The sequence below is a fragment of the Myotis lucifugus genome, unplaced genomic scaffold (genome assembly GCF_000147115.1).
Source record: "Myotis lucifugus unplaced genomic scaffold, Myoluc2.0 scaffold_151, whole genome shotgun sequence".
Taxonomy (NCBI): Eukaryota; Metazoa; Chordata; class Mammalia; order Chiroptera; family Vespertilionidae; genus Myotis; species Myotis lucifugus.
In genome coordinates, this window is record NW_005871199.1 from 784,627 (window position 1) to 808,905 (window position 24,279).

At 41.7% G+C, this 24,279-nt stretch overlaps 1 protein-coding gene across 4 annotated transcripts in view; it reads left to right on the forward strand.

The window, feature by feature from the left end:
• GATAD2B (GATA zinc finger domain containing 2B) overlaps positions 1-23,943 on the forward strand; it is a 78,968-nt gene extending 55,025 nt beyond the window's left edge. For 2 of the 4 annotated variants that reach the window (XM_006095141.3, XM_006095140.3), the window contains 10 exons: positions 4,207-4,542; positions 10,488-10,617; positions 11,131-11,262; positions 11,749-11,880; positions 12,243-12,413; positions 13,105-13,420; positions 14,481-14,683; positions 15,766-15,876; positions 16,033-16,150; positions 18,402-23,943. In XM_006095141.3, the coding sequence (XP_006095203.1) occupies positions 4,208-4,542; positions 10,488-10,617; positions 11,131-11,262; positions 11,749-11,880; positions 12,243-12,413; positions 13,105-13,420; positions 14,481-14,683; positions 15,766-15,876; positions 16,033-16,150; positions 18,402-18,535 (1,782 nt within the window). In that variant the 5' untranslated portion in view covers position 4,207 and the 3' untranslated portion in view covers positions 18,536-23,943. The remainder of the gene's footprint in view (positions 1-4,206; positions 4,543-10,487; positions 10,618-11,130; positions 11,263-11,748; positions 11,881-12,242; positions 12,414-13,104; positions 13,421-14,480; positions 14,684-15,765; positions 15,877-16,032; positions 16,151-18,401) is intronic. The other 2 variants (XM_023759186.1, XM_023759187.1) reach the window with 2 other exon arrangements.
• Positions 23,944-24,279: the final 336 nt, after the last annotated feature.

Consider the following 24,279-nt stretch of genomic DNA (forward strand, 5'->3'; position numbering starts at 1 on the left):
CCCTCATGCCCACCCCCCCCCCTGCCGGGCCTGGTCACCCCATGCAGCCTGCTTGTTCAGTCATTTGGTCGTCCCTCACTAACCCCCCAGCTGGCCTGGTCGTAGGCAGCCATCTTGTGAGGGTGTGAGGATTAATTTGCATATTACCTCTTTATTATATAGCATGCTAGTATAGGACTAGTGGCCTGGTGCATGGATTCGTGCACATTGAAAGGAAATTAATTAGAAGAAATATTTTAATATTGCTATTCTCCCTTTCTCTATAATAGAAGTGTCAACCAAATTCACAATCGACAATGACAGATCGAAACACATGCGTGCGATTGGCGCCCGTGAGAGTTTTATATGTATCGCGCATATGCGAGTCAACTTAGCCTTTTATATATATATATAGAATAAACTTGCTTAATTAGACGTGCTTTCTGATGTAGCTAAACTTTTTTCAGCCCAGTGAAGCACCCCAACTTCTCTTTCAGGTAATTGTCAGCAACACAGCAGTAAATATCAATACAAAGTAGATTATTATTGTAGATCATGCAGGGAGAACAAAGGGTAAAATATTTAACTACAGCAGTGTTTGACTATATTCTGCACAGTGAGAAAACCTGAAGTCATTTTCAAGGTCCATCATTTCTTCTTTTCAGTCAGGTCAAGTTTCTAAACTTTCTAAATCTGTTTTCTGGCTAATGAAAATAAAATAGGATTCTATCGAGTCTCCTATCTACCTACTCCAGGACTTCTGTGAGGATCAAATGAGATGAGGCATAGGAAAACGCTTCACAGACATTTGGTTAAAGTGTAAAATGTTTGCACCTGGCTATAAAGCAAGTCAGGTTCCTGGGCTGAAGAAACCCCAAGGAGGCTAGTCACTAGGGAGAGGAAGCTGGGCGTTGCTATGTGACGTCATTACCTGGCATTCACAGCTACCATTTCTGGGCTGGGCTGGGCTGTGGGCTGCATTTTGTGCCGTGGGGTCTTGGCACTGTTGGCTGCGATTTGATGGGTTGTTGCTCTGGGGTGGATGCGGGGCCTGTGTCCCACTTGGGGGAAGCCGAGTGTTGCTTTGTCAGCACCAGGACCGCAGTGCCGTTTCTTTGTAAATGGCCAGTGCGCATCAAGGCAGCTCCTGCATTGAGCATCTGCCTCCTGGTGGTCAGTGTGCATCATAGCGACTGGTTGGGTGGACAATTTGCATATTAGCCTTTTTTATATATAGATACTTGAAACTTATAAACCAATGTTAATCTCTACTTTTTTGAAAGAGAGTGGGCAAGGAAAATTGGTCAGGGTTTTCAAGCCATCTATTGGGAAAGATTACCTTAGACCAGGGGTCCTCAAACTATGGCCCACGGGCCACATGCGGCCCGCCGAAAACATTTATCCGGCCCACCAGGTGTTTTTGCCGCCACTGTGTGCATAGGAATTTGTTCATAGTTTTTTTTTTTAATGATAGTCTGGCCCTCCAACGGTCTGAGGGACAGTGAACTGGCCCCCTGTTTAAAAAGTTTGAGGACCCCTGCCTTAGACATTCAAATACCTGGTTCTGGTTTCTACCAACTTCAGTGTATCTGTTTGTGTCCTTGGGACTTACTTGAACTACTTTAACCTGTTTGTATAACTGTCCATTGAAGAAGCCAGAATAATGGTGGCATCCCAACTCCATTCAGCTCTAGGTTATTAAGTTTTATCATAAACGTTTACTGCTCATTAATATAATTTATCTCAAAACTTAGAACACTGTGCTGTATTAAATTTGTATATCTTGCTGTGTAGTTTTCTGAAATACTAGTACTTTTGTATAATTAGTTGAGTGACAGACTATTCCCACCCTCTACAACTCCTGGTATTTTCATTTACATTCGCAACATGAGATGTTGATCAAGTTATCCAAGACATTGTTACTGTGGAGTTAGGGCTTACTTTTTGATGTTCCATATAGCATTCAACTTTCCAGTCACTCTATCAGACTATATTTCAGAGGTAAACCACTTTAGAAGTACCACATGTCAAAATAACAATGTTTGGGAACCTGTAGCTAATAATATCTCACCTCTAAAACTGTTAACAGAGGACTTAGAGAATATGGAGAAATTGGAACCCTTATGCACTGCTGGTGGTAATGCAAAATGGTGCAGCTACTTTGGAAAATGGTCTTTCAAAATGTTAAACAGAGAGTTAACAGAGGACCCAGCAATTCTGCTTCTAGGTATATACCCAGGAGAATTGAAAATGTATGTCCACACAAAAACTTGTACAAAAAAGTTCATAGCAAAATTATAATAGCAAAAAGGGGGGAAAACAAATGTCCATCAATTGATAAACGAATAAATAGGATATGATCTATTCATACAGTGTAATAGCATTCAGCTTTAAAAAGATGTCATATATGCTACAACATGAATGCACCTTTAAAAACACAATGCTATGTTAAAGAAGCAGTCACAAAATACCACATGTGATTTCATTCATTCATTCATTTATTAAATCCTCTTTTTTCCCATTGATTTCTAGAAAGAGTGAAAGGAAGGAACCAGGGGAGAGAGAGAAACATTGATCTGAGAGAGACACATCGATTGGTTGCCTCCTGTACTTGCCCCAGCCACTGCCAGGCATTGAACCTGCAACCAAGGTACATGCCCATGATGGGCAATTGAACCCCGTGACCCATCAATCCATGGGCTGACGCTCTAACTGCTGAGCCAAATTGGCCAGGGCCACATATGATTTTATTAATATAAAAAGTTTAGAATAGGCAAATTGAGGGACAGAAAGTAAATTAATGGGGAACAGAGATGGGAGTGTAGAGAAGGAGAATGACTGCTTAATGACTATGGATTTTTTAGGGGGGAGATGGATAAAATGTTTTAAATATTGATTGAGTGATGGTTGCACAACTCTGTGAATATACTAAAACCCATTGAATTATACACTTTAAATTGGTGAATTGTATGATATGCAAATTATATCTCAATAAAGCTATTCTTTTAAAAAGAAAATTAAGAAACACTAAAAAATTCAGAGCTCTGGGTTCTGACTTTTCTCTGGTCTCCAAAAGATCTGTTTTCTTTCATTGGAATTTTTTGTTGGTGATGGTTTTTCTTTGTTGTAACCAGAAAAGAATTGACTAGCTCTTATTTTACTGTGCACTACAGGAAGGAAGATTCCTCAAGCACATACTTTTTTTTTTTTTTTGCAAGAGCACCAATTAACATTAGTTTTTTTCAACCTACTACTTGAGTCTGTGAAGTTTTGTGCCTAATCTCATATCTTAGGTATGGAAGTCATAGCCCAAGGGTATAGAAATTAAATTTTGCTTAGCACCTTTTAAGTGCCCACTTTATATATGAAATTGAGACTTATGGAGGTAAAGTAACTTAATTTTTTTTATCTTCTAGAAATAAGTAGCATTTCAAATCTATGTTTCTATGACTCAAAATGTTTCTTTCCAGTGCCTCAGTTATTTCCTACTAAGAAAACAACCCTAGATTTAAAGCTTTTGGAGAAATTCTTCATTTAGATTTCCAAGGTGTAAAAAATCAAAGTGGAAGGGAAAATTATAATTAGCTTGTCTTTAATAATTTTGCTGCATTAGTAGAGAAAATACTACCTCTTGGCAGCTGTAGCACCTGAGTCATTAAGCAAAGCCAAGTATTTTAAAATTTTGAATCTGTGTCTATAGCATTAAGGGCAAATAAAAATGGGCACCTCTAATCCTTGCTATATTCAGACAACTGAGGCTTCTTGTTAGATGCTCTTTGTCTAATTCATCTTTCTCATATTTCTCCCTTTATAAGATAGACCAATTCAAGATAATGCATGTGTGACCTGAAGAACTTCCCATTCATAAGAGTTTTCCAAGAGGCAAATTTGGCATGAGTGTTAAAGCATCTGACTAGGAGCATGCGTTCACAAAAAGCCAGTCACAAAGGAATGTTTCTTTTTTGAGAGATGTAGGCTCTTCATAGACTATCCAGATGAGTGTAGTGTTTGGTTTCAGGTATCTCTACAGTAAGGACCTAATTGACTGGAGAGTATTTGTAGTTTCTTTAGTTTCTAGGAAGATACAGGGTAGGTTAGCTGAGTTAACTTTAAGCCTCCATGTATATGTTTATGATTCTTCTTAATACCTTTACCACCCCACCCTCTTTCCTTATGGACTATTTAAGGGACTTTATTCTGATCTCACTTGTATTTTTCTTTCCACAGGATGGATAGAATGACAGAAGATGCTCTTCGCCTGAATTTATTGAAACGGAGCTTGGACCCAGCAGATGAGCGAGATGATGTCCTGGCCAAGCGACTCAAAATGGAGGGGCATGAGGCCATGGAACGTCTGAAAATGTTGGCATTGCTCAAACGGAAGGATTTGGCAAATCTTGAGGTGTCTCATGAGTTACCCACCAAACAGGATGGCAGTGGTGTCAAGGGCTATGAAGAGAAACTCAATGGGAATCTCAGGCCTCATGGAGACAATAGGATTGCTGGAAGGCCCGGCAAAGAAAACATCAATGATGAGCCTGTGGATATGAGTGCTAGACGGAGGTATGGCTTGGTTCAGCTGTCTTTAGGGATAGGGTTTTCTCATAAATTAAGCCTATGAAAATGGAATGAATTCCAGCGAGAGGAGGGTGTTTTACATCCTAACATATCTTTTTTTTTTTTTGCCCTGGCCGGTGTGGCTCCGTTGGAGCATCTTCTCATGGACCAAAGGGTCTCAGGTTCAATTCCCAAACAGGGACATACCTAGGTTGCTGGTTAAATCTCTATTTGGGGCACTTGCAGGATCCATTTTTCTCTCTCCCACTCTCTTCCTCTCTCTCTAAAAACCAATTAAGTAAATAAAATAAAAACATTTTAAAAATTATTTTTTAAAAAGTCTCCCCCCCATGTGTTTTTATTGATTTTTTAAAAAAATATATTTTATTGATTTTTTTACAGAGAGGAGGGGAGAGGGATAGAGAGTTAGAAACATCGATGAGAGAGAAACATCGATCAGCTGCCTCCTGCACGCTCCCTACACTGGGGATGTGCCCGCAACCAAGGTACATGCCCTTGACTGGAATCGAACCTGGGACCCTTCAGTCCGCAGGCCGACGCTCTATCCACTGAGCCAAACCAGTTCGGGCTTTATTGACTTTTTTATTTTTTAGAGTGGAAGGGAGAGGGGAAGAGAGAGAGAAACCTTGATTGACCAGCTGCTTCCCATACACCTCCTACCAGGGGTTGAGTCAGCAACCTGGGCATCTGCCCTGACTGGGAATGAACAGATGACCTCTTGGTGCTTGGGATGGCACTCAAACAAATGAGCCACACTGGCCAGGCCTGAATGAAGACAGGGTCTGCCATATGGCTTGACCCTGAATTCCTCTCATTTCTAAATGAAACTAGGTACCTCAAAAATTTGCTTAGCATACAGAGAATCATAGTTTTAACCCTTAAGATAAAGTAGTCCCCTAACCGGGTAGCTCAGTTGGTTAGTGTGCACCAAAGTTCGATCCCTGGTCAGTGCACATGCAAGAGACAACCAATGAATGCATAAAAATAATTGAAACAGCAAATCAGCCTCTCTTTCTCTTTCTCCCTTTCTCTAAAATGAATTTTTAAAAATTTTAAAAAAAGATAAAGTCATTTCTGGATAAAGGAGGCACTACAGTGTTGATACCCCAATTAAAAGTGAATTAATACACACTTTTCTTCTAATCTGATGGCTAATTTAGGAGGACAAAGCAGTCTTCAGATCATCCCAGATGTTTTAGTATCTGTTTATTCTGGAGTCCCACCTTTTATTACATCAAAAAACATGGGTCCAACTTTTTTTGTGACAAATTATCTCCATGTGGTAATTCTCTACGTTCTTGTTTTATTTGTGCCACTTTTCCCAACATATGCATACACATTGGCTTGTACATGTACACTCATGCTTGTGTTTTCGTTCTTTCACACACACATAACAACACAAGCACACATTTTTACAGGCTTTTTTTCTGGTGTCTGTCAAGGTTGAGTACTTAAAACTGGAGCAAACACTGAGAAGAGGTATCTAGTACTGGCTGAGGGTAGAGTCTACCTTGACTGTGAATCACAGTATAGACAAACCCTAGTTTTAAGAACATTCAGTTTGTTAGGTTTCAGAAACAGCTGATAGGCATGAGAATTACTCTTCAGTGTTCAGTTGCCTTCCAGTTGACCTAACTTTGTCCTAGCACTGATCCGAAGCAGGATCTTTAAGCTGGACTGATGGAGAAAGAAGAAAGGAATGGTTATAACCTCACCTGGATTTCTTTCTCTACGTTTTAATGTTTACTAACTAGTATTATCCCAGGTCTATCTTTTTAAGAAACACCCAAGGAGGGAACATTATTCTTGGTATAGCATTAAAAACCCTTAGCACTCTGGCTGGTGTGCTCACTTGGTTAAGCATCATCCCATGCACCAAAAGGTCACTAGTTCGATTCCCGGTCAGGGCATATACCCAGGTTGTGGTTTCAATCCTGGAGGCACCCAATCGATGTTTTTCTGCTCTCTCCCTTCCTCTCTCTGAAAAACCAAGAGAAACTTTTTAAAAAGCAACAACAAAAAACCTTAAGAAATTTCAGATAAATTTTCTAGTGGTCCTGGAAGAGAAAAAAAATCCTTGGAAGCTATAGGTAGTGTCAGCAGAATATTATGAAAGTAGGTTAATCCTCAGATCCTTTGGGAAAAAAATAAAGTGAGTGAATGAGATCATGTACCTGAGCCATAATCACTCTTACCCTTCTGGAGCTAGTGACTAATTATATTTCATTGGGGAGGAAGAAGAGGAAAAATGTTAGGCGGATTTCTCACATCTTAAATTGGAATTGAAAATGCATTTTTCTTAGAAACATTGTTACACATTTTGGTAAAATCTCATCAATGGTATTGGGATTATACAATATCACAGATAAATTCTATGTTAAAAACTCAGTTTATCCTAACAACCCTACCATTGCTTTTAATTTTATTTTAGAGGAATGATCTTTTGGAACTTGATCCTCTAGAAAATTGGAATATTTTTTAATGGTCTCCAAGGAAAAAGGCTTGAGTGAACCCTCTAGAACCCTATTCTACATGGAAAAGTGGGCCCTATTGGCCCATGTCTCTTCATCAGATGTACTGACAGCTATTTCTACTTAGCCCCAAGGTTTCTATAAGAACAAGTAAGATTAGCCCAGTTGGCATGGCTCAGTGGTTGAGCTTCAACCTATGAATCAGAAAGTCATGGTTCGATTCCCAGTCAGGGCACATGCCCGGGTTGCGGGCTCAACCCCCAGTGTGGGTAGTGCAGGAGGCAAGCAATTGATTCTCCCTCACCATTGATGCTATCTCTCTCCCTCTCCCTTCCTCTCAAATCAATAAAAACATATTTTAAAAAAATAATAATAAGATTAAAAGCAGAAAGAAGGACGTGCTCTTGGCATCATAGCTATATCATAATTGCCTAAGTATTTTTTTTATCATTTGGGCAAGTTAAATCTACTATGAAGTAAGGTGTATATATATGAAACCAGTACTGCTAATATTTTGTAATGCTAGACAGACATGGCAGTTTTCTTTCTGTTTAGTTGTTTTTACTGTGGAATTAATGATTAGGTATTTTATAGCTTCTGGGTATCTTTCAGTCTGAGTCATAGGTGATATCAGCTGCAAGTCTAGCTTTTAATATTTCTGTAGCTGGTAGTGTTTCACACTTAGGAACATAAAATATTGTAAATCATATATATGTTGGGGAAAGTAGCCATTTCTGTCCTTAGAAAGTTTAATAAATGAGGCCAGAATCCCAGGTCTCAAAAGTTAATTAAAAATTTGAGGAATGAAATTTGACTTGAGCTTTGTCTTACCTATTGTGGGCCTAGCTATTATGGGTCTGATTATTTCTGGGAATAAAATACCATTTAGGATTGTTCTCAGATATAACTTCTTGATAGATGTCACTCAATTGCAAAATCCCCATCCAGGAATGTCTCTGCTTGTGTTGTTGCTGGGGAATCCCTAGCAATAGGTAGGTGGCACTCATTTGAGCAAGGAAGAATTTCTTAACTTAGAAATATGTAGTATGTGTATCCAGCAGGGACCAGAATGGAAAGAGCTTCAGACTGTTGATATAATAAACATTGGGAATCAAGTAGAAGTAGAAATCTACCAGAGCTCAAAATTATTCAGCCATGTCAGTGTTAGAGATGGTGGGGAGATGAAAGAATATAAAAATGATAAAGCCCAAAAAATGAATTCAACCCTAGCCGGTTTGACTCAGTGGATAGAGCATCAGCCTGGGGACTAAAAGGTCCCAGGTTTCGATTCCCGTCAAGGTAACATATCTCAGTTGCAGGCTCCTCCCCTACCTGGGCCCTGGTCAGGACTCATGCAGGAGGCAATTGATGTGTCTCTTTCATATCGCTGTTTCTCTCTCTCTTCCCCCCTCCCTTCCACTCTCTCTAAAAATCAATGGAAAAATATCCTCAGGTGAGGATTAACTAAAAAAAAAAAAAAAAAATTCAAGCTTTATTTAGGCCTGACCATTACTCCAGGAATTAGGGGTTAGAGAATGAAAGGTTCTTTTTTCCCCTCTAGTGGCTTCATTTTCTGTAACTCCACAGTCTCAGCTTGCTATGTCTGTGACTAGTGATTACACAGGAGACTTGAATAGTTCCCAAAATAGTAATTCCTTTTTTGTTTAATGTATTTTTTATTGATTTGAGACAGAGAGAAACAGAAACATAGATTGATTGCCTCCTATATGCACCCCAACCGGATCCTCAACCAGGGTATATATCCTGACCAGGAACCAAACCTGCCACCTTCAATGCTCCAACCAACTGAGCCACACCAATCAGGGCCCTAGATAGTCATTCTTGTTACTCTGTCCTCTTATTCTATTTCCTCAGCTAAATTTTGGTTGATTTTTATAACTTAGTTTACCCTGTAGAGAAATTGAATGCCTATCCCAACCATCCAGGGTGCGTAGTTTAAAAGGCACATGTTGTCAAGCCCTCAGAAATGGTAGAGAAGCTCTCAGGACTAAAGGTCTGTGTGTATTAAGAGTTTGGGTTACATGTTTAAATAAGACCTAAGAACATATTGCTTAGATTTCTGTATTCCAAAATACAGTGAAGAACTCAAGGTCTTAAGTGGTAAATGATGAATGCTATTTTTCATCATCTTAGAGAAATAAGTAGGATTCTTTTTAATTATATATATAATATTTTAATTATATATTATATAATAATTATATATATATATTTAAATATATTTTACTGATTTTTTTATATAGAGAGAAAGGGAGAGGGATAGAGTGTTTGAAACATTGATGAGAGGAACATCGATCAGCTGCCTCCTGCACATCCCTCACTGCGGATGTGCCCACAACCAAGGTACATGCCCTTGACCAGAATCGAACCTAGGACCCTTCAGTCCGCAGGCCGACGCTCTATCCACTGAACCAAACCGGTTAGGGCTGTATATATATATTTTTTTATTGATTTTAAAGAGGAAGGGAGAGGGAGGGAGAGATAGAAACATCAATGAGGAGAGAGAATCATTGATCAGCTGCCTCCGGCATGCCCCCCACTGGGGATGGAGCCCAAAACCTGGGCATGTGCCCTGACCAGGAATCGAACTGTGACCTTTTAATTCTTAGGTTGATGCTCAACCACTGAGCCATGCTGGCCAGACACAAGTAGAATTCTTTCAAGGCTAGCCCCACAAAGACCAAAACTAAAGTTGTTTAATAAATAAGCTCCAGGAGAACCATTGTGGAAGACAGATTTCAAATTCATTTCTAGACAGTTTCTTTCTGAAGAAAGATACTACGCAGAACTCTGGCAAGTAGATGCAAGTTCCATATATATTTACATCTGGAGTGTCAGTCCTCCAGAAGGCCATAGACATTATATTTGGCATTGTCCATTCCCTCAAGCCAATGAGAACAGTACCTTCTTTTGCCTTAACTCTTAACAAGGTAAGACTATCATGGAGTTGTGATATAACCTCCTTTCTTGTAAATCCTCAGATGGCCAGGACCATGTTACTGGTATAATGAGCTATCTCCTTAGCAACATATTAGCTGTACCTGGGGTGGGCAACTAGGCTTTACTGCCTTAAACCCTTCTTCGCCTGTCAAACCAGCCATTTTCTTCTTGCTCCTACTAATGAAACAACCCAAAGGGGAGAGAGGTATAGGGAGAACATTTAGAATTTTACTTTACTAAGTGTGATGAGAACACTCTTATTTCCATTTCTAAAGCCCATGACTTTGTCTCTGCATCCTCTGTGAGGAATTTAGACAGGAAAAGTACTTTTGCTGAGGTTTCATCATCACTTTCATTTTAGTGTCTTCTTTATCCTACAATTTGAGTTCTCTGTCTTCCCCTGGGTGAATTGGGACAGACCTAAGGTCCCTTGAAGTTTTAAAAACTTTTCTGGGAACTTTCATTGTTGGACATACCTTAATTTTTTTCTTTTCGTGTTAGTGAGCCAGACCGAGGAAGGCTAACTCCCTCCCCAGACATCATTGTTTTATCTGATAATGAGGCTTCCAGTCCCCGTTCCAGCTCCCGAATGGAAGAAAGACTCAAAGCAGCCAACCTAGAGATGTTTAAGGTAAAAAAAAAAAAAAAAGAAAAAAAGAAATGTTTTTCTTACTCCTCCTATTCTCTCTAATTCTGTAAGTATCCCAGTTCTGTTATTTTTATAGTTACTTGTTAGGTCAAAATAACTACCCATTGATGACACTTTATAAATGACTAGAGGCCTGGTGCATGAGATTTATGACTGGGGGTGGGAGGTGGGGTCCCTCAGCCTGGCCAGCGCCCTCTCGCAGTCCAGGACCCCTCAGGAGATGTCTGCGGGGGGGGGGGGGGGGGGGCAGGGCATGGGATCGGGTAAGCCGGCAGTCAGACATCCCTTTGCAGCCCGGGATCCCTTGCTCCTTACCACCGGGAGAGGCTCCTGCCACTGCCTCTGTGCTCACCAGACCCCAAGAACACAAAGATAACAATCCCATTACCACTTCTGCTACTTGTGGAAGATGAAGGTTTTAGACCTAAAAGAAGGGATCATCTTGCAGGAAGGGACTCTGGGCTACCATAGTTGACAGTCTCCATGTTTCCTTAGGGGAAAGGCATTGAGGAACGGCAGCAGCTCATCAAGCAGCTGAGGGATGAGTTGCGATTGGAAGAAGCTCGACTAGTGCTGTTAAAGAAACTGAGACAGAGTCAGCTACAGAAAGAGAACGTGGTTCAGAAGGTAATGTGCCCTAGAAATAAGGGACTGGGGAAAGTGGGGGGAAAACTGGATTGAGAATGGGCTGCCCCAGGTAGATTTTTTTATGTTAGGCCTTAGTCAAAAAACTTTGATTCCTTCCCCCCCCCCCCGCCACCTTCATTTTCCCTCCTGGTCAGTGGGAGCTTCACACTGATAAGAATTTTTAAAGTTTAGAAGTGTATTGCCTAGCCGGTGTGGCTCAATTTGTTGAGCATTTATCTATGAACCAGGAGCCCACGGTTCAATTCCCAGTCAAGGCACATGCCTGGGTTGTGGGCTCAATCCTCAGTAGGGTTGTGCAGGAGGCAGCTGATAGATGATTCTCATCATTGATGTTTCTATATCTCTCTCCCTCTCCCTTCCTCTCTGAAATCAATAAAAATTACAAAAAAAAAAAGTTTAGAAGTGTACCAAGTTTATACCTCTTCAGCCTTTTCCAATTGTCTCATTTTCTATTCTCTTTCCCAGACTCCAATTGTACAGAATGCAGCATCTATTGTTCAGCCATCTCCTGCCCATGTTGGACAGCAGGGCCTATCCAAGCTTCCCTCCCGGCCTGGGGCCCAGGGGGTTGAACCTCAGAATTTAAGAACATTACAGGTATGTGACCCATAGCGGGATCTTACTGTCAGAGGGCCATGAAATAGGTGTTATTACTACAGGCAATCCTGTTGGTCCTTTGTGGCCTGATTTAGTCTGCAGTAGGATGAATAACCCTCATCTTTCCACTCTAGTTTTTCTTCTTAGAGAAGGTTTTCAGTTTAGCCCTTTTCCATATAGATTAGATAGCTTATACAAAAAAAAGGCCAGGGAATTTCTAGCGACTAATAAGGGTTTACAGTGATGGTATACTTATTCTATATTTCTACTAAGCTACGTATTATAAATAATGTTTTCCCTTTCACATTTTGTGGGGCATTTTATCACCTATGACTAGTTCTTTTCCTTTTCTTCCCTTTCAGGGTCATAGTGTCATTCGTTCAGCAACCAATACCACCCTCCCACACATGTTGATGTCTCAGCGTGTTATTGCACCAAACCCAGCCCAGCTACAGGGTCAGCGCGGCCCACCTAAGCCTGGCCTCGTACGCACCACAACACCCAATATAAATCCCGCCATCAATTACCAACCGGTAAGAGAGAGCCCTATGTGGTAACACAGAAATCTTTTATTTGCTTTCCCTGTTGAAAGAACTGTAGGTTTTACGTTTTTGGACAGATAGAAATTAAGACAACAAGGATAATTTTGATGGAACTTGGACACCTATCCCCAAAAGTGGAAGCATTGAGGGAATTATATGAAAGTAGAGGTGGAAAAAAGAGATTATACCAGTAGAGCATAATGAGCTAACATTGTCTAGAACAGGGGTCCTCAAACTTTTTAAACAGGGGGCCAGTTCACTGTCCCTCAGACCGTTGGAGGGCCGGACTATAGTTTAAAAAAAAACTATGAACAAATTCCTATGCACACTGCACATATCTTATTTTGAAGTAAAAAAACAAAACGGGAACAAATACAATATTTGTATTTGCATGTGGCCCGCGGGCCGTAGTTTGAGGACCCCTGGTCTAGAAGATAGATAGAAGTCTCTAGGGAATATTTTTATTTTTCCCTTAGCAGTTTTAGCTCAGTCACTATCATTCTTCTTTCCTGTGTGCTGTAGTTTTTTTTCAATGAAGAAATTGGACACCTCCTGCCTTTTTCTTAGTTTGGGGGAAGCTAGGTAGTCTAAACTAAGATCAAATAATGTTCTCTGCCACAAAAACAAGAATTGGTCCTTTCTCCCACATATCATCACTGACCCTGTACTAAATCTATTTCAGCAGTCAAGTTCTTCTGTTCCCTGTCAGCGCACAACATCCTCTGCCATCTATATGAATCTTGCCTCCCATATCCAGCCAGGGACCGTGAACAGAGTGTCCTCACCACTTCCTAGCCCCAGCGCCATGACCGATGCTGCCAACTCACAGGCTGCAGCCAAATTGGCTCTTCGTAAACAGCTGGAAAAGACACTCCTGGAGATTCCACCCCCTAAACCTCCTGCTCCCTTGCTTCACTTTCTGCCTAGTGCAGCTAACAGCGAGTTCATCTACATGGTAGGCTTGGAAGAAGTCGTACAAAGTGTTATCGACAGCCAAGGTAAGACTTTTTTTTCTCTAGTCAGTCTTTATCTAAGCAAGAGGTTGCCAAGCTTGGTTGACATAAGCAGAGTATCACGGGATATTGTGTAATATTAAATAACCTCTTCTTACTATATATATTGTGTATTTTTTGTCTCTTGTGTATTTTTGCAGTGTATTGTTTTAAATTGTGCCTAGCATAATTCATACATAATTTGATGACTAGAACACTTATTTTTTAAGTTTTGGTGTTGAGTTGTACTTTTTTTTTTTTTTTAATTGATTTCAGAGAGGAAGGGAGAGGGAAAAAGAGATAGAAACATCAATAATGAGAGAGAGAATCATTGATCAGCCGCTTTTCTGCACATCCCCCCACTGGGAATTGAGCCCAAAACCAGGCATGTGCCATGACCCAGAATCAAACTGTGACCTGGTTCATGGTCCACGCTCAACCACAGCCACGTTGGCCAGGCTAGAACACTTACTTTTAATGTCAGTGTTTATGGGGCATTGTGCTACACTCTTATATTCAGTCCCTGTCATTACGTTATTAAGCCTGAATTTCCAAACATACAAGTTTAAGGGAATACCTGACAGTAAAGTGTCTAAAGGGCTCAATATTGGCTAGAAATAGATCATAAAGTGAATCATTTAGACACTGATAACTAAAACTTATAAACACATGTGACAAAGATAAATGTAATCTGAGGTAAAGCAGTGCTAAGAAGCAAAAGTATTGGCTGAGTTAGCTGGAGTCCTTTGAATCTAAATTGGCACTTTTTGGAATGGTAATATAATAAGAAATCAGAAGACTCGGGTTCTTATGCCAGCTTTGTTATTTAGGAATTATGTTTCTTAGATTTTGTTTGCTCCTTTGTAAATGGGAATGGTACTATCTGAATTCACTAAAGATATGCTGTTACAATCAACGGAAATAAAGTATTTTATAGAGTATTATTTTTGTAGAGTCTCTTTCTTAATTCAGGAAAGTAAACTCCTGGAAAAAGATTCCTTTGATGAAGAGAAAGGAGATAGAGAGGAAATGTGAAACCACTGATTATTCTTCTTGTTGGATCTAGGCAAAAGCTGTGCCTCACTTCTGCGGGTCGAACCCTTTGTTTGTGCCCAGTGCCGCACAGATTTCACCCCTCACTGGAAGCAAGAGAAGAATGGTAAGATTCTATGTGAGCAATGTATGACCTCCAACCAGAAGAAGGCTCTAAAAGCTGAACACACCAACCGGCTGAAAAACGCTTTTGTTAAAGCCCTACAGCAGGAACAGGTAAGAATTCTGACTTCTCACCAGAGACTTGTCCAGGTTGGGTTGTCCCTAAAGATAATTACTTCTAATTTAGAGGAGCTGTCTATGTGATCCTCACAGTCCTGGTGATTTGGTTTCTGGATTGAAGTTCCTAGAACCTGGAAGCCGTGGTTTCCTTTTTTCCTACTTAACCATTCTCTTTCCCATTTCCATTTGATTATTTCTGACTGGATAAGAGCACAGTGAGTGATATATAATGACTGAGGTTAAGGGAAAAGGACAGAAAGCTTGAGACTCTTGCCTTTCCCTAATAGCACTAAAGAAATTTATTCTCAACTTTGTTTCCTCCTCAAACAAATGGATTTTAATGGGAGGGATTTGTATTTGTATTGGAAATCTCTCTGAGAGAAGTAATTATCTGCAGTCCATATTTGACAAAGAAATGACAATGGAAAGGGTAGATATAAAGTAGTCCAGTGAAGACTAGTGGGGCTAGAGTGTGTGAATACCACCTATAGTATTAACCCTTTGAGTGCCAACCAATATCCTAGGAACTATGCTAAAATTGCCAAGGCATTTTTGCTGATTTTCCTTAGGTGCCATCTGTCAATAAAGAGTGAACTACTAGCATCTAATAGTGACACTGCAGGAGGAGCAGGATAGCACTCCCGGCACTCTAGGGGTTAATATAATGAATCTGTCTTGAAGAGGGGAGGATGTGTTGGGAAACTCAGATTCTTTTCCTCTATCACATTTTCCACCCATCAGACCTTTGGGTAACATCATGAACCTTCTGGAAAATGGTAGACAGAAGTCAAAAATAAAACCTCAGTAACTCATCAGCTTTAATTATATAGGTCAGCTCATCCCCACTACCCAGCCAGCTTCTGAGAGCCAGCTTTCCAGGAGAGAGGGGCCCCTTAATCAGTGAAGCATGTAGGCTACTTGTACCCTGATATCTTAGTGCACTGTACCCCACCAGACTCTATGGCCTTTTTTATATCCCTTCAACTAGCTGGCAGCAATAGAGATAAGACCTCTAGGTTTTCTGGTTAGGAAATTGGGTGCTGTCCTGCCCAATTTGACCTGATGACTCCCAACAGGAAATTGAACAGCGATTACAGCAGCAGGCAGCCCTCTCCCCTACTACGGCTCCAGCTGTGTCCAGTGTCAGTAAACAAGAGACCATAATGAGACATCATACACTTCGGCAGGTGAGGAATTATCTCAGGGTTTGTCAGCTATTTATCCCAACTGGTTTTTCCTTCTGCGGGAAGTCATACTACAATCTTGCACTTTCATGTTCTTACTCCCCCACTTAAACTTTCCATATGGCAAAGTTGTGATGAACTGTCTCCTCATCGTTGCAGGCTCCACAGCCCCAAAGCAGCCTCCAGCGTGGCATACCCACATCTGCCCGTTCCATGCTTTCCAACTTTGCACAGGCACCCCAGCTGTCTGTGCCAGGGGGCCTCCTTGGTATGCCAGGTAAGAAGGGTTGATCTGAGAACTTTTCTCAGGGATTAACTAGTTAGCACACAATTCTATAGCAGCCCCTTTAGGTAAATTGTCCTTCTTTTGTTTTCTGCTCTTTCTTTAGGTCCTACTCCCTTCCCTCTTTTTTTATATGACAAATTTTTTAAATCTTCATTACTGAAAGCATTACATATGCTCCCTTTTTTTCTCCATTGACCCCCTCCACCCTGCCCTTACCCCCCACCCTAGGCCTTCACCATCCTATTGTCTATATCCATGGGTTAGGCATATATGCATACAAGGTCTTTGGTTGATTATCTCCCATCCACCCACCCTTCCCCACCTTTCCTCAGAGATTTTGCACTCTGTTCCATGATTCCATGTCTCTGGATCCACTCTGTTCTTCAGTTTATCTTGCTAATTAGATTTTTACATATGAGTGAGGTCATGTGATACTTGACTTTCTCTGACTGACTTATTTCACTTAGCATGATACTCTCCAGGTCCCTCCATGCTGTCTCAAAGGGTAAGAGATTTTTCTTTTTTAGTGCTGCATAGTATTCCACTCTACCACAGCTTTTTTATATACTCATCTACTGATGGGTACTTGGACTGTTTCCAGATCTTAGCTATTGTGAAATGTGCTCCTATGAACATAGGGGTGCATACATTCTTTCTGATTGGTGTTTTGGATTTCTTAGGATATATTCCTAGAAGTGGGATCACTGGGTTAAATGGCAGTTCCCATATTTAAATTTTTGAGGGAACTCCATACTGTTTTCCATAATGGCTGCACCAGTCTGCATTCCCACCAGCAGTGTACTACTAGGGTTCTCTTTTCTCCACATCCTCCCCAGCACTTGTCATTTGTTGATGGTAGCCATTCTGACAGGTGTGAGATAATACCTCATTGTCATTTTAATTTGCATCTCTGATGATCAGTGACTTTGAGCATTTTTCATATGTCTCTTGGCCACCTGTATGTCCACTTTGGAGAAATGTCTTTTTAGGTCCTTTGCCCATTTTTTAATTGGATTGTTTCTCTTTCTTTTAAGTTGTATTAGTTCCTTATATATTTTGGATATTAACCCTTATCAGATGTGTCATTGCCAAATATGTTCTCCCAAACAGTGGGCTCCCTTTTCATTTTGTTGGTTTCTTTTGCTATAGTCCCATTTTTTTATTTTCTCCTTAGTTTCCTTTGCCCTAGAACAGTGATGGTGAACCTTTTGAGCTTGGCATGTCAGCATTTTGAAAAACCCTAACTTAACTCTGGTGCTGTGTCACATATAGAAATTTTTTGATATTTGCAACCATAGTAAAACAAAGACTTATATTTTTGATATTTATTTTATATATTTAAATGTCATTTAACAAAAATCAACCAAAAAAATGAGTTCGCGTGTCACCTCTGACACGCGTGTCATAGGTTCGCCATCATTGCCCTAGAAGATGTATCCATAAACATATTGCTGTGGAGATGTCTGAGATTTGCTGCCTATGGTTTCTTCTAGGATTTTTATGGTTTCACAACTTACATTTAAGTCCTTTACCCATTTTTAGTTTATTCCTGTGTATGGTGTAAGTTGATGGTCTAGTTTCATTTTTTTGCATGTATCTGTTCAATTTTCCCAACGCCATTTATTGAAGAGACTGTCTTGACTCTATTGTATGCTCTTGCCTCCTTTGTCAAATATTAATGGAGCGTAATGGCTTGTGTCAATTTCTGGGGTCTGTTCTGTTCCATTGATCTATATGCCTTACATGCTAAGCACAGTGTACTAGGCTTTTGGTGGTGAAACTGACAAAGTCCCTGCCATTAGAAATTTAATGTCTAATTTGCCCCCTTGGTGGGCATGTGGTTATTGATCTTTTTTGGCTAGAACTGCAGAACCAACTGTCCTAATCCTGTTTGATCCAGGGGTGCCTTTCCATGGTCAGCAGCCCCAAAACCAAAGCAGATTCAATGATTTCATCTCTTTGTCTTGGTTATTTTCTTCTCACCACTGTTTTCTTTGACTCGCCTATATCATCAAGACGTCATGTTTATTATTATTGAAGGATTGAAGTTTCACGAAGACCTCTTTCCCTAAAGCTTAGAGCAAAGGGGTAGTTGCTACTGAAATAAAGTTAACTGAGTCTGGACAGAAGTAGGCAGCTTCTAATGTTTTCTCCCCATCTCCAGCTCTGCAGCCCTAAGTAGCAGAAGAAGGTGTTATTTCCTTTTTAATACCTGCCCTCCACTTTTGTCTCCTGGGTCTAGGTGTCAACATTGCATACTTGAACACTGGCATCGGAGGACACAAAGCCCCCAGTTTGGCAGACCGACAGCGGGAATACCTTTTAGACATGATCCCTCCCCGGTCTATATCGCAATCCATTAGTGGACAGAAATAACGCCTGTTCCACTTGTACTGCCCCAACCTTGAATCCTTTACCCCTCTCCTCTCCCTTTGGCCCTAACTTCCGTCGCATGCAGTGCCTGTACTGGTGCCTACCATACACGGAAAACAAAACAGAAGACAAAAAATAGAAATCAGCAAGAAAACACAAGCCCTGCCCCACCACCTCCCCTTTATTTCATACCGCTGCGATCTGTTCTTCTGCCGCTCTGTCTTCTCTTCAGTTTTCTTATAACAGTGAGGTGAACATTCACCTCTGGTAGAGGTGAGAATGAGGTCCTGGGGAGAAATTTAAGCCCTCTGACGTGTGTTTCTAAAGTTTGTTTTTATGCTATAATGATAATTACTATTTTTAATGATGTTGTGTGTCCTCCCTTTGTTCAGTGGACGGTTAAACCTTTTTTATTCCCCCAATATTTTTCTCTCTCTCTCTCTTTTTTTTTTTTTTTGTCCTTTTTTTCCCCTTTTTTTTTTTTCAATAAACACAAATGACATTCAGTTAAATAGTAGGCGCATTGCAGTAGGGTCCCAGCTGCCAGGTAGAGCATGACCAGGAGTATTAGGGCAGAGTTCTTATGCACTTAACCAGGGGAGATGGTGGCATCAACCAAGGAGAAACAGCACATCCACTGTGGAGTCTCTGGATTGGACAGTTCAGGAGGCAGTGTTAGTATTTAAGTTGGGCTCTAAGCGTGAGGGGGAAGAGCCTGGAGGGAGAAGCTTTAAAACTTACATCCTACAGTTGACTCAGAGAAGGGGGAGAAAGGAGCATGATGATGAGCATAATGTTGAGCCAAGGAAGACTGAGACCAGGTCCTAGCCATCTGGATGCTGGGGGAATAAGATTGGTCTCCTGAGCCTAGTGGAGTCGTGGAAGTCTATTCCAGGCCAACTAGCCCAAAATAATAATTTCATCTTATTTTCTTATAAAAATTTTCCCTATCCCCCACTTTTTTTATCCTAGTAACCACAGCCCCATTTGTACTATAGAGGAATGGCTGTTCCCAGCCTGAGTTTATTGGGTGACCTAGAGTTGGGATGGGCATGAAATGATAAAGGGAGGAAATAGACTTAGAGGAAGGAAGAAGGGCTTTCTCTCCTGACAGTTGAGGTTCACATTTGTCTGTCTTCACCCTCTGAGTGCCAGGAGGTGAGGGTGAGGGCACCTAATCAAGTTGGAGTCTTGCCCTGACCCTGCTGCACTGACTGCAGAGCCAACTGCTCAGAACCAGACCACTCATGTCCAAACCAGCTTTAGGCCTCTGCTAGAAAATTAATTGTTGCCACCCCCCCCCCCCCGAATTCTATTCATTGTGCCCCGCCCCCTTCCTTAAGTGCTACTAATGTAGAAAATGAATTTAATTGTGCAATGTTGCTGTTCTGGGGATTGGGGAGATTAGTATCCCATTTACTTATACGGTGGGGACCCGGCTGTTTTTGAGGTAAGAGAAGTCCCATCAAAGCGGGGTTTCTGCTCTCACAGTGTACACCCACCTGCCTCTCCAGCTCTAAAAGCTACCACAGTGCTGGAAAGGGATACTCTCAGCAGAGAGGTGTGAAGAGTTGTTTAACATTTTGCCCTTGAAAGCCACCTGGGGAAGTTCCCCCACTTTTATTTTTTAAAATTAAATAATTTTTTTAAAATAAGAAGGCACTTTTAAAATTAACACACACACAAACTGCACATCTTCCCTATAAAGTTTGGGGATGGGATGGGAGAAGGAGCTAGAATTAGGCTCAGTTCTCCCCACTCTGGCCTCTATTCCCCATACTCCAGAGCCACTGTGGGTGATTATACTGGCCCTACAAGGCCTTCCTGGCTTTTTTCTTTCCTCCCTCCCCCCAAATTCATTGAGCACTTAATAAAGGAGCAGAGCTACAGCCTATGTCTGTGCTCCCCCAGTGGTGAAATGATCTGGAAGCTAGACACTAGTAACAGGTAGTGATGGGGTTGTTTCAAGTATTTTTCTGGGGAATGTGTTACCCCGACTGTAAGTGGTGGGAGGGGGGTGTTAATGGAACTGGGTGTGGTATTATTTTAAAATTATATATATATATATATATATATAAAGATATATTCTTACATCTCTTCTTTGCCCTCTGTGCTTTGAAAGCACTGGATAAATCGTTTGGTTTTGCTTTTCTGTCTTCCATGAAATTGGAAGCTTTTTAAAAAAAAATATTTTCCCTACAAGTCATCTTGCCTTGTGGCATGTCTGTCTAGCCCCTCCCCCTCCCCCCATGATGAAGTGCCATTTCTGTTATGTCTCCCCTCCCCCAGCTCAGAGGTGCTCAGAGGTACGAGGTGCCCAAGTTTGTCAGTTGAGATTAAAAATAAGAAACAGAGAATGTGCAATATCGTTTGGCTGGGGTCTGTCCCTGCCCTGAACTGAGCCCCTTCCCTGGGAGCCAGGCCACCTTTGGATGGTGTTTGGAAGTAAGATATGTAGAGAAAGGGGGATGATGGGGAAGGAAAACCTATAGTTGAGTGCCTGCCAAGGTGCTGAGGCAATGGGGGAGAGGGTGGAGTCTTTCCTGTTTTTATCCCCTCAGGGTCAGTTACATAGAGGCTGCTTATTCACTAGTAAAGCTCCATGACCCTTTGCTCAATCGCTGAGGTTTGATTTCTTACCCTCTCTTCTCATTTTCATATCCTTCCCAGGGATTAGTGATGGGGGTAAGGATTCCCTAAATCATGGTAAAGTATTAGCCTTCCACCTCCTTCCTTCCCTCCCTCTCCCCTGTCTTCCTCATTTCTCTACTTTTTCATCACTGATTGCCTTGAGTCCCTCCAAGCCTATTGTCGCTGTCCATCCACAGGCCTTGGGCCCCATAGACACTAAGCTAAAGATAGGAGGAAAGACCCTCTATTCAGAGTTATCCTTTACCCCTGGAGCTCTGAAGCTCAGGGTAATATAGTGAGGATCCTACTAGTTCTGCCTGGCTTTCTCCATCCCCAAAGCCTCTAAAAGTCGTAGTTTATTGATGGTGGCTTACTCCCTAGAAGCCGGAAACGGGTGGATGAGTGGTAAGGCTTGGGTAAAGCTGAGGGACTGAGGTCCTTATTTGTCTCTCTTTTATTTTTCTTTTCTATTTTTTTCTTTTTTCTTTTTTCACTTGACCACAGCATCTGGACTTCCTTCATCCCTGGAATAAGTATTTTTTTCCACATTTTTGTATGTATGTATGGTAGACATATTTTTTTTAAAACAGAGATGTGTTCCTGCTTTGGTTATCTTTCCTTTCCCCTTTAAAAATAATTAGCTATAGAACTGCTTTGTAAAGATGCTTCTTGATATTTTACTTTTGTTCCTTTCCCCCCTCCACTCCCTTTTCTCCCCATTCCTCCAGAAGGCATAACCCTTCTCTCCACCCCACCCCCACCCCAGTCCTAGGCTCCCTTCCCCTCCAACAAGACCTTCATTAGCTTATGATATTTGCTGCCGAGATGTTATAACAAGGACTCATTCGTGTATATAAGCTATTTCTTGATTCATTTAAAAGGAATTGTACATTGTGTAGAAAAAAAAAAGCTGAAAAAGAGAAAAAAAAGCCCTAGCCATGGATATTGTGAAACCGTGTTATGTCATTTTGTAATGTGCCCGTTTGTGTATGATCCGTGCAAAAGGGTTTCTGGGGAAGGGGAGGAGGTAGGGAGGCAGGGCTGTGGAGGGTGGGTAGGAGAGTGGGCCGGGCCCAGCACACTGAGACTGGCAGCTGCTCCAACCCTGTCCCTCCTTAGAGAAGCCACCTCCCCCACCACCCACCCCTCATTTGTGCCTTGCCTCCCCACCCTGGAGTATTCCCTCCGGGTCACCAGCACTGCCTTGGCAGAGCCCACTCCCTACCCTAACCTGCCCACCCTCTCTACCCCCCCAGCATTAGGGTGATACTGTGGGGAAGTGCTGGGGGTTGGAAGGTAGCTGAGGAATGGGGCAGTTCCTGGGGGCATTGAAACCAAGTATTATGAATTGTAATTGTATTTGCACTGTTTTTTTCCCCCCTCTTACTGCATCAGCATATATACAATATACCTATATAACAAAATTTAGTGTCAAGCTTTCTTATGCAAGGGATTTCCCCTACCTCACCCCCCCCCCAAAAAAAAGAACCTAGTTTCATGGGCCTTTGATGGGGGGGATTGCCAGGGGACGATAGAGAGGACTTGAACAAGTCATCCTAAGAAAGTCTCACCTGGGAAAGCCCTATCCATCTTTGTAAAGTGGGGTGAGGCTGGGCTTCTAGGAAAGCTAAGGCTCCTAGTCCAGACTTGAGAGTAAAGAGAACCACAACACAGAGTGGGGTGTGGTGGTGGCACAGTCTGAAGACCTGGGGTCTAGTCCCAAATTTTCCTACTAACTTGCTATGGTAGAATTAATTTTCTGGGTCTCAGTTTTCTTGTTTGTGAAATTACAGTGGAAATCATCTTGCCACCAAGTTAATGCTATGCTTCCTTCTCCAGCCTGCGAACAGCTTGAGGTGAGGAGAATGTTGGGCTGAAAACCAGGGAGAAAATCAGAGTAACTATGCTAAAGTGGTTATATGTGTGACAAGGCCCTGGGAGAGCTGCCAGGTTTCTGCTGTGGCTTGGTTTGGGAAAGGCAGCAGAGTGGTGTCTAGGACATCAGTAAACCTGTGACATCTTTGCCCTTATGCCTCTAGTCATTTGAGGGTATGGACCAGGCCTCAGGCCGCACCTCACAAGCAGCCACAGGATCCTTAAGGGTGGGGTTGACCAGTGAATGCCCCAGGTTAGTGGTCTAGTGACTTACACCCTTTTTGAGCTACTGGTTGTGAAATGTCCCGTCATCCTGGTGAAACAGTAGGAGAGCTCAAACATAGTCCCCATCTTGTCTCCTTCCCTCATATCTCATCTGAACCCCCTAAAGACAGCTGTCTCACACACAGTCTGTCTCTTTCAGGGGCCCAATTTCCCCACAGCCTGGGCTGAGTACTCCCACACACTTTAGGTTCTTGGCTGGTAAAGCCTGGAGAGGATAGAGGACGATGGATGAGGCCCTGATAAAGGTGGAAGGATAGACCGGGGTGGAGGGTGGGGAGCAGGGAGGTGGGATGGGGAATGGCCTTCTCTGAATGGGGTGGGTGGGAGGGGAACAAGACCCTTTTGCACAACCCTCTTTTAAGTTTCCTTTTTTTTTTTTTTTAACGCATTCTAATTTTCTGCATTGTGTTTGGGAATTAAAATGAAAAAAACTAAGACCAATAGAAACTGGGTTTCAAAAAGGCAAATACACTCCCATCTGTTTCAGATGCTGCTGAGCATTTCAGTAGTGACAGATTCAAATAATAAGCTAATTTTTGGAGAAAGGATTAAAAGAAAAAAACTTTGTAATATTTATCACTTGCAAGCTATGTTTAATAAAGAAAGGAATGGTTTCTAAACTTTCCTGTGGCTTGTGCTTTAGTCATGGTGGGCAGTTGGTGGGAGAATTTTAGGGGTAATTGGGACATGGGCTCTGGGTTGTACTCCCTACAGTCATGGGGTACCTTTGGTTTGTACCCTCCAATTGTGATGATTACTTAAAGCTCTTACCTACATCTGTGTTCATATTCCCCTCCATCTTTAGGTGGAGCCAGTGTTCCAGAAGCCACTGACCCCACTTTAGTTACCTGATGACTTAAGGTCTAAAGGTATCTGGAAGGAGGTAGCATTTAACCCAAAGTCTGGGTCTCCATTCTGTCCCAGGGAGAGGAGTTTCCTAGCCCTCCTCAGCCCTT